This window comes from Psittacula echo (genome assembly GCF_963264785.1).
Source record: "Psittacula echo genome assembly, chromosome: 4".
Classification (NCBI taxonomy): Eukaryota; Metazoa; Chordata; class Aves; order Psittaciformes; family Psittacidae; genus Psittacula; species Psittacula echo.
The window spans coordinates 1,418,364-1,427,969 of record NC_137738.1 but is presented as its reverse complement, the minus strand read 5'-3'; the positions used below and the strand labels follow the sequence as shown (position 1 = coordinate 1,427,969).

General features: G+C 50.5%; 1 protein-coding gene across 1 annotated transcript; it reads right to left on the bottom strand.

Moving 5' to 3' along the window:
* Window positions 1-1,813: 1,813 nt before the first annotated feature.
* On the bottom strand, window positions 1,814-6,298 carry SERTAD4 (SERTA domain containing 4; the record flags this gene model as incomplete). Its single annotated transcript, XM_080616253.1, has 3 exons — window positions 1,814-2,554; window positions 5,655-5,770; window positions 6,142-6,298. The coding sequence occupies 3 exons, from the start codon at window positions 6,296-6,298 to the stop codon at window positions 1,814-1,816; spliced, it is 1,014 nt and encodes a 337-aa protein (XP_080472379.1).
* Window positions 6,299-9,606: the final 3,308 nt, after the last annotated feature.

Below are 9,606 nucleotides of genomic sequence, written 5' to 3'. Positions count from 1 at the left end.
TGACAACCCTTACAAACTTACCAGTTCCAACTCCCTCGCTGCATAAAGGTTATCACTGGTTGAGGTCCTACTCTCTTTGTGCTCACCCGCCCAGTTTGCAACTGTGGGGTGCACACAGCACCCAAAATAACCATGGCCCAGGAGACCTTGGACTGAAGCCGTGAAACCCAGAGCAAGAGGTCTCTGACCCAGAGACCCGGTGACTCCAGCACCAAGCTAGGGCCAGCCCCGGGCGGCTGCTCCCCCAGGACTGTGGTGGAGTTCATCCTCTGGACAAGTACCAAGCAGAAGATGCTGCCGGAGTGCACGGTGCTGTGGGAACAGGCAGCTATTATGAGTCAGCTGTGGCTTGGATGTGGCTATTTTGCCGAGCACATCCTGCCAGTTGTTAGGAGGACTGTGGGAACTAATTAATTTGGTGGATCTAAGGCTCACAATGCTCTCGGTCCAACCCCAGCTAATGTCTTCTGGGCATTTCAAACAGCACACTTTGCAAACGGTGCACCTAGGGATGACTCAATGTTGTCCTTGGCCACTGAAATCTCAGCTCATTTCTCCAAAATGTTCTTTTTGCGAATGAAACCCCTTACATTCATTCAGATAAAATCAAGTTTATCGCCACGTTATCCATTAACATTGTGCTTTTTGCTTTCTTTTCCTAGTTTTTTTTCGTTTTAAATCAACAGCAAAAGTCATAGAAAACTCCCGCATGCTTTTGCAATCTAAAAGAGAGAAATTATGCGAAACAGAATAAAGTATAAAACATGCCACTGGTTCATGAACTTCATTATACGAAGAAGGAAAAAAAAAAAGAGCCCCAGCAACAGACAGTTGCCATAGCAACTCAAGCATCGAATGCTTGTTTACAAGAGACATCTCTCCATTGTTTCGTAAATCCCTTCCTAAGGATGGCAAATCAAAAAGCAATTGAGCATCAAAAAGGAAGAACAGAGATGTTTGAATAGGAAGTTGAACTCAGTACTTCAAAGGTTAAAGGTTTCTAATAATATTGATCCACCCCGTGGGTTGGTTGTGGGTTTTTTTCCTCTGTTTAGCTTAAATCCCTGCTGTAGCGCTGATTTATACTTAATTTTTACGCTGGCAAAAATTAAGACAAAAAGTAAGGCACCAAAACAAAACCTGCCCTGTATAACAACAAGCCTCATTAGTTATTACAGCCGAGGAGAAAACATGCAAGTACTTAAGCTGCACGTTGTGTTTCTGATTAAAATCCCATAAACAGATTAATTCTTTACGCTATGTCCTATTTTGTCCGTTGAATGAGACGAAGAATCCAGGAAGTCAAAGAGTATCAGTACAAAACGTAAGGATGGTTTATTCCCAGTCCATGAAGACAAGTCCTTTGTCAGAACCAATACTGAGTTACAAGGAGCACATCACCCTTGCTGGTAGCATCAATTTGTTTACCAGACTTCTAATTCCTTGGTAAACATAATGGAGATTCTTCTTAATTAATGGCAGATTTCTTGGGGGCAGGGAGATAGAAAACGATATGTTTTCCCCATCTGCCTGGTTGGCATTTTCAGCAACGAAAGCTACACCAGAGCTGTACAGACCACGGTGCTAAGCAGGAACGCAACTGCGTTCTGTATGAAGTCTCCGCACTTATAAATAGCCCACTGATGCATCTGATCGAGACGCCTCGCACAATCTGCTCTCCAGTCATTGCAAACTACACGTAACGTTTGGGGCGTGATTGTACCATTTGTAGAAAACTATAAAAAATCCATTCAAAATAAGAATTTGAGAGACAGACAAACAGGCTGCGCATGCTTCCGCAGGGCAGGATGCCTCAGATTTTACTTCCTTTGCTGCAGCACATTTTATTACTTGGTAAAGACTCCTTTTTCCTTAAGGATTTTTTCCAAGATTCACTGGTGTTGCTCTTGTCGTTACATCCAGTCTCAAAATAGTCATAAAATTTGCCTTTACATTCGAGAGCATGGGTGCCTCTTCCAGGCTCACAGTTTAGGGCTGCGCTGTCCCGCTCAGGTTCATTACCTCCTTTCTCATCATTTGATTTTGCCTTTTCCTGATGACTGTGAGACCTGGCATTAGTGATGAATATTTCATTGGCAGGTATCTGGTCATCACTCCTGTAAGAAAAGGCGCTGCCAATGTCATAATCCACCTGCTGGGAACAGCTTGGCAAAGAAATAGGGAGGGAGGAGGAGGAAGAAGAGGAAGTATTTTCGGTACTAGCACTAACAGAGTAGGGTAGATTTAAATAGTGACTGCCACACTCTTGATAGAAGCAGCACATGTGGAGCTTCTCGTACTCCTCCTTTGCCATCCGAAGGCGTTTTCTGTACGGACAGTCCTGAGGCACAAACCACTCCTGCGGTGAGGTGCCGCTGAAGGAGCAGGCGGAGAAGCACCAGTTGTTCTGCATGATGATTTCACCGTGGATTCTCTTCATCAGGTTGTTGATGAGGACAGATCTCCGCAGGTAGACTTCAGGATCATCGATGAATTTCAGCTTTTCCAAAGACATGTAAAGAATATGGGCCCGCTCCTCAAACACGGAGATGGTCTGAAAATGCAAAAGATACAAGATATGGAACTATAGGCAAGGGGGTTTGTTCCAGGCAGGAAGACAGAAAATGAAGCGAAGTATCCCCCCTGCACCACTACATTTTTAGTTCTCTTTCTGAGGCTCCTAAAATTGGCTTTTCATTTTGCACACCCATGCACCTGGGGACCTGCTTTCTCTTGGCCACAGCACTCACCTAGGTTTAGGAGGTGAGTAGCTGAGCATTACACCACAGAGGCAATCACGGGGCATGAGTCCAGGATGGAAGAGTGAAATCCAGATGCACACATCTGGCTCTTTATTTGCATTTGGGATTAGAACATAAAACTGTTGTGCAGTTCTGGTTTTCTGTATAAATGGACCCTATTCAATTGTCCCCTGTGGGGCTCTTACAAAGCTCTGAATCCAAGCGAAGGTCCCCTCCAGCAGCCTTGCAGCAAGTGTCAGAGCATTCCATCCACTGCCAGTGGAAGAGGCCCACAGCGAGCAGGTCTCCCTTTGCCAAGCTCCCTTATTCTGCTCTTGCGTACAAACGTGCATGCAGGGAGGGAAGCAGGGAGAAACCCATCTCAAAGCATCGCAGCATCTGGAGAGCAGCTGTTGGCCCATGTACTACACCCTGCGCTCCACGGGACCGGTGGGAACGCAGACAGGCAGGGACAAGGTCAGGAAATGAGGAGAGGATAGGGATTTGCAGAAATCCTGGCTCGGCGCCCGCAGATTTGTTCTCCTTTCCGTGGTCCTTCCAGGACTCCTGTTTCTCAGCGCTGGCAGCACGAGCAGGTTACTGCCCCCGGGAGGCCCCGGGTCCTGCGCTGTAATCGCTACCCTGGGAATCCAAATCAGAGAGGGGGCAACACGTGCTACTGGAAGCACTATTGACTGATTTTCATTTTTAGGAAGAATTGGGTTTGCGTAGGAGGAGAGCAGCACAGCACAAAGAGAGGCTGCTCGAGATCCTCCCCCCCCCATCATCTGTGGCTTGATCATTCTTCCCTTTCCCACATGGTTACAGCATTTTTGCAGAGTGGAAGTCGTAGCTATGAGGACTGAAAGAGCTTAAAGCACAGCTGCTTTTCACATCTATTCAGCTCTCCTCAGCCCTCTAGCTCTTTCCACAGCCTGGTCCTGTCTGCAGGGCTTAGAAGCAGCACAGTGCCTCGTAAAACCAAAAATTGGCCCCATTTCCATGCGAGTTCACAGCTGAAGCTCTTCTTTGTTAGAGAGAGTAATTTTCTGTAATAAATGACTCATTTATAATCATATTAAGCCTATAGGTTAATTTACATCCTTTATACCTGCTGCAGCAACAGCCAGCGAAGCCGTAACAGCCTGGAGCAAACCGGCAAGCCTTGAACTGGGATCCTCCTGGAGATACATCCTGGAGGGCCACCAGTAAGAACAAGTTGTCAAACCACTTCTACTACAAATGTTTGCCAACAGCCCTCTGGAGAGAGGCTCTGGGCCCTGCCACCATACCCTCCATGGGACAACCACCTCAGCACATAGCTCTTTCTTTACCGGGCAGCGGAGGTATAGAAATGTGTGAGAAATTCAGAGAACCCTTGTGGCATTCTCCCTCCCCAGAGCTCAGTGCTGCAAAGCAGGAAATGCACTTGTGCCAAAAAGGGGAACGGGTGGCCCAAGGTTCCTGACGTGCTGCACCTCTGCAGCAGCGCAGAACGACGCCTGGGACAGTTCTAGCACCCCAATACCTTTACAACTGGGTTCTATGCTGTTAGAAAGGGATACGGAACTATTCCTCCTCTTTGTGAGGGAAACAATTGCTGATATAAAAATCCAACCAGCTAGACAAGCAAAAAACCTGGCTGAAATCAGAGCGATGGGACACGTGGAGACACAGTCACTGACCAGAGCACATTTTTCAGCACCCCTGGTGCTATACATTCATTGCTCTGGCAGCAGACCGGACCCCTTCCGGAATTAACAGCGGGTCAGTTTTTCACCTTCCCGGGCAGGTCTTTATTTCCAGCCAAGACTATTTGTAGCTGAAAATTCCTCTGGCTACTCTGAGGTCCTCGGGAAGCGAGCTCGGCGTTACTGCTCGCTTCTCCTCCGCGGAAATCCCTCCAGGGAAACAGGATCCCCTGGGCAGAGCTCCCTGCCCCATGTCCCTGGCAGGGATAGAGGCATTCGGTTCTCCTTGTGTCTCATGCGGCTGCCTCTGTGACACAGGTACAGAGAAGGTTTAAACTCACTCCGCGCCTTGACCCGGTTTAGCTTTCTGACTCTGGGGCTCTTGGGATACTGTCGCCTCCCATAAACTGTGCTTTAATCAGATTAATATTGGGTCCTCTTCATCGCCAACAGTGCATGGGTGGCCACAGGCCAGGTACACCCCAGCAAGGTGAGGCTGGTGTCTCAAGCCACAAGTTGTCTTTAAGCCCATCATCACTCCAGGCACTCACTTCCTTACAGGCCTGAACCCTTAATGAAGAAGAGCATCAAATCTCTCATTAGAATAAAGAAGTTAGATTTCAATTTATGTATTTGCTGGCCTGGGAAATGTTTGCTCTAATCCCTCTCCTGACAGCTTTCATTAAACAAAAATACTATTTCATTTACTAATCTGCTCTTTTGGAGTTATTAGCTTTTTAATAAACAGGATTAAATACCGAAAGGAGCTTGTACTCACTTTCCAAGTCATTCCGTTTCTCTAGAGGATCCGTAATCCATTTGGGATACATGAAACCTGCTGTTTTCTCCCTTGAAAAAACTTTTGACTGAGTGGGGAATCGTGGGCTCTTTTTATTTTTGCCCTTCCTTTCTGCTGTTCAAACTCTGTCCTGGAGCCGTTTCTGGAGGCATGCTACAAACCAGCTAAGAACAAATTAATCTGACAAAACCAAACCACTTATTCTCAGCGTTTCCATTTACAGGCGTTACAAATGAAGAAACGCCTTTGCTTCTTAAGCAATTCGATGACAATAAAACAATGAATGTGAACAAGTGACAACTATTTGTTTCTGACCAAACAGCTGGATCATTCTCCTAATTTCAGCCTCCTGGAAATGAGTCAATCGGGTGTTACCAAGCATCTGAAACTCGGAGTAAAAACAATGACTGTTAGAAAACATACTTTATGCGTGCAGCTGCTGAGTGGCGGATGAAAATCCTCTTCTTCCACATATTTCCTTTTAAAGTATGTGATCTTGGATGTTGTTACAGGATTTGAAATTCCCCTGTAATGCGATCCTGCGGGCAATAAATCAGATACGACAAATGACATGCGGTTTGCCGGAGGTTCTCCAAACAAAATACTTTTCATTTCCCTTCCCCGCGCTACAGGAGAGCTCCGCCGCCTATTTCCACATCTGTCTGCGGCCGCAGCAATAACCCCTGCCCGGCCCGGCCAGCGGGGGGGCTGCTCCAGCGCGGGGACCCGCTCCCGGCACCGGGACCCTCCGCGGCTCCGGGAAAACTTCCGCTGCGGCGCGGCCGCCGCCTTCCCCCGGAGCGCACCCGCGGCTCCGGAGGGTCCGGGCGAGCCCCGCGCACCTGCGGGCGAGCCTCGGCCTCGGGCCGCCGTCCCGGGCGGACCGACCCCGGCCCGGCGCGGTGCCTACCTGCGGCGGGGGAGCCGGCGGCCGGCGGGGCGGCGGTGGCGGGGCCGGGGCGGCCGCAGCAGGGCGGCTCCCAGAGGGCGCGGTAAGCGGCGAGGTCGGCGGCTCCCTCGGCGGCGATGGGGCGGCCCAGCCGCTGCATGGGCAGCACCAGGGTCATCGCGGGCGCCGGCACCTGGAAGCGGAGGAAGCAGCGCGGTGAGCGCCCCGCAACCCCCTTCACCTGAGCCCCCGGCGCTCAGACCCTTCCACACGCAGAGAACACACGCGTCTCTACCCCGCATAGGCACGCGTTCATCTTGCTTCCCTTCGTACGGCAGGGAAAAGACCGGCGCCCTCTCCCACAAAGGGCGCGGGGTCCTCGGGAGTTGCTGCGCGCTCCCCGCTCCCGCCGCCCCGGCCCCGGCGCTCACACACCGGCACGGATCCGCTCACTCGCTTCCCATTCTCCCCCGGCGGTGCTGGCACGGCGCGCTCGGCACCGACGGGCGTGCAAGCCTCTGTGTGTGCGTGTCTGCCGTGCGGGTGTGTGTGTATGTGTATGTGTGTGTGAGAGAGAGAGAGCGCGCCCAGCAGTTGGGGATCGCGTTTCTTTCTTCTTTCTTCCCTCCCAAACGGAACAAGACAGCAGAGACTTAGGTAGTTGTTTCCACTAGCCCCGATCGGGCTGAACTGGATCTGCCTCCAGTCAAAACACTGCGAGACTAAGACAGAGAATTGGCCGCGGCCTCACGCCGCGCGGTGCAGCCCCCCGGAGCCAAGCACAACACCGGCGGAGCGGGCGGAATGTTAAGCAGGAGCGGGGAGACCGGGGCCAGCGCCGGGAGGGGAGGGGAGGAGAGGGGAGGGCACGGCGGGGGGCAGGCAGGGGAGGGAGCAAACTTTCTGCGAGGGGCTGAGTTCATCGTCACCTACTTCTTGGCAGAGGAGCGCGGAACAATGCGCCCAGACACGGCCCGGCCCCTCCCTCGCCTTCCTCTTCCTCCTCCTCCTCCTCTCTCTAAGAAAGCGGCTGCCGCTTCGCGGTTCGCAGCCCTCCCGGAGGAGGATGAGGGCCCGAGGAAGCGGTGGGAAGGAGGGGCCACAGGTGGGCAGGTGGAATTCCAGCCTTGTTTGTGTTAGCGGCTGAGAGCTCTCTGACAAGAGGCAAAAATCAACCGCAGCACGAGCGGGAAGGACAATAAATCATCCGCATCTGCCGCTTGTTTTCCTACAGTCGGGAAGAACGCGCGAGGCCGGTGCGTTACGAGGAAGCGGGATTCCAGCGTGCGCTGCCCGTGCCTCAGGTGCGGCTACCCCACGCTCCTGCCGGGTGAGAGCGGGATGTGCAGGGGCTGCAGCGCCAACCCCGGCAGTGCCACTGCCCTGGAGGGTGCCGAAACCCTGCCTCAGCATCGATTCACTCGTCCTGCACCACATCTGTTTCCTTCCAGCAGCCCATTAATGCCGTCTTGGTGTTCCTGGGCATAAGAACAAAGACGCAGGGAATGGCAACCCGCTAGACTGGCCCATTGGAAGTTACCCCAACACAGACAACACGTTATTTATTCCCCACGCCTTGTGTGGCTGGCCGAGCACCGACACACGGAAAGACTGGTCAAAACAACAAGTGGGTCGGGCTGCTGCCTGAAGAGCAGGGCCAAAAAGTGGCCCAAGAAGCAGCTAAAAAGCCATATATTTTGTGGCTGAAAAGATTACGCCAACATTAGAAAGCACCCATGGACTCTCCTCATTAATCTGCAGTGAGGAATCAGTCACAGGAGGACATCAATCTTCTCATGTTGGCATGATGTCAACACTCAGCGGTTGTCTTTAGAGAATAAGGGTTGGAAGAAACTCACTGCTGCTTTGGGAAAGTCGGGATTTCTTTGCTCCTAATGAATTCAGCATCTCTTTGTGGGATTTTGTTTAATGAGAATATGAGATTCCGACTGTGCTGCTTTTTATATCATATTTCATCACAAATAGGCCTTTCTGTGCCTGAACAGGGAGGGAGGGAGGGAAAGAAGGGAGGAAAGAAGGGAAGGAGGGAGGGAAAAGAGGGAAGAAGAGAATTAAAAAGGAAGGAAGTAAGGAAAGGAGGGAAGCATTGGGATGCCTTCTGCACAGCGCTGCTGGTTTATCTTGAAAACTGAGTGTTCTGGACAGCTGGTAAAATAAATGAACTGCTTCTGCTACTTACAACATGCAGAATTAATAGAGGCAAGCCAGTGAACTTCCATAAACAGCTACTGTCCATGCACACTCCTCGTGTTGCCAAAGTGCACAAAACCAAGCTATAAATAATAGATCTTCCCTAGGAAAACAAAACAAGCCAAAACCCCAGAAAACCAGAGCCCAAACCAAGCCCGGAGGTCTCAGTGTGTGTTGCACTGGTGGCACTCGGCTAGAAAATAAGCTCCATTTTATAATGAAGGAATTGCTTCAGCAGACAGAAGCCGAGAACCAGGCTCTGAGAAGGGCTTGTGACTCTGGGTACGCTATTTGTTCCCATTTGATTTTCCAGAGCACTGATTTCCAGCTGCTGTGGAGGAGTGGAAACGGAGCTGCGCTTGGCACATGGGAGAAGTCAGTCTCCTCGAAGGCAAAGCTGGAGATGGCAGAACTGACAGCCTGAAGTACGAGATGGTGTTTAGTACAGAAGCACTACTGGACCTAGCTCCATAACCAGGACTCAGGCACTGCTCCTGCAGAGCCAGCCTACTGTTTTTCCCCATTAAGGATGGCCAAATCCCCTCCTGCATACCCAGCAAATCAGTGTCAGAGCCAGAAATAGAACCAGATCTCACCATCCTCCAGCCATCAGCCCAACCCATTTCTATTACATTATCCGATGCAGTGGAGGGATTGCATCCCAAATCCCATCCATTCCAATAAGACTTTGCAGAACAGCATGTGCGTTGTTACTTTTCCATTAACACCACTGGAAATGATGAAAGATGTACAGTTGAGCATACAATGCATTTACTGTACAAAACTACAGCAAAAGGTTGATGCTTAGGGCTGGATTCAATTTTGCAAAATCCATTTGGGAGCCTTGTGTAGGCTTCGGTGGCATGGAAGCCAGGCAGAGCTTTATTGAAGCCAGCCCTCCAGCCTTAGGCTACCACAAGGTTTCCGTTTTGTCAGCCAAATGCACGCGGTGTGACGACACCCCGAGGCATCTCCAGGAGCCTGAAGGTTCAAATGCCAAACTTCTTCCATATGCAGCTTTCTGCAGTCACACTACTCTACATGGTACATGGCTCCTGCTCCATTTGCTGGGGTTTGCACTCACTATTCCTCCAGAGCCATTATGATGTTAATGAGAGAACTGTAATGATGCCATTCACGTTATAACAAGCCTGATGCCATGTCAGTGAAAAGGGCTCTTTATACAGTTCCAGAATGCCTCTAAGAATCCAAACTTATATATAAAATGCCCGTGACGATAATGCTGCAGGTCTTACCCAGACTAATAAAGACAAG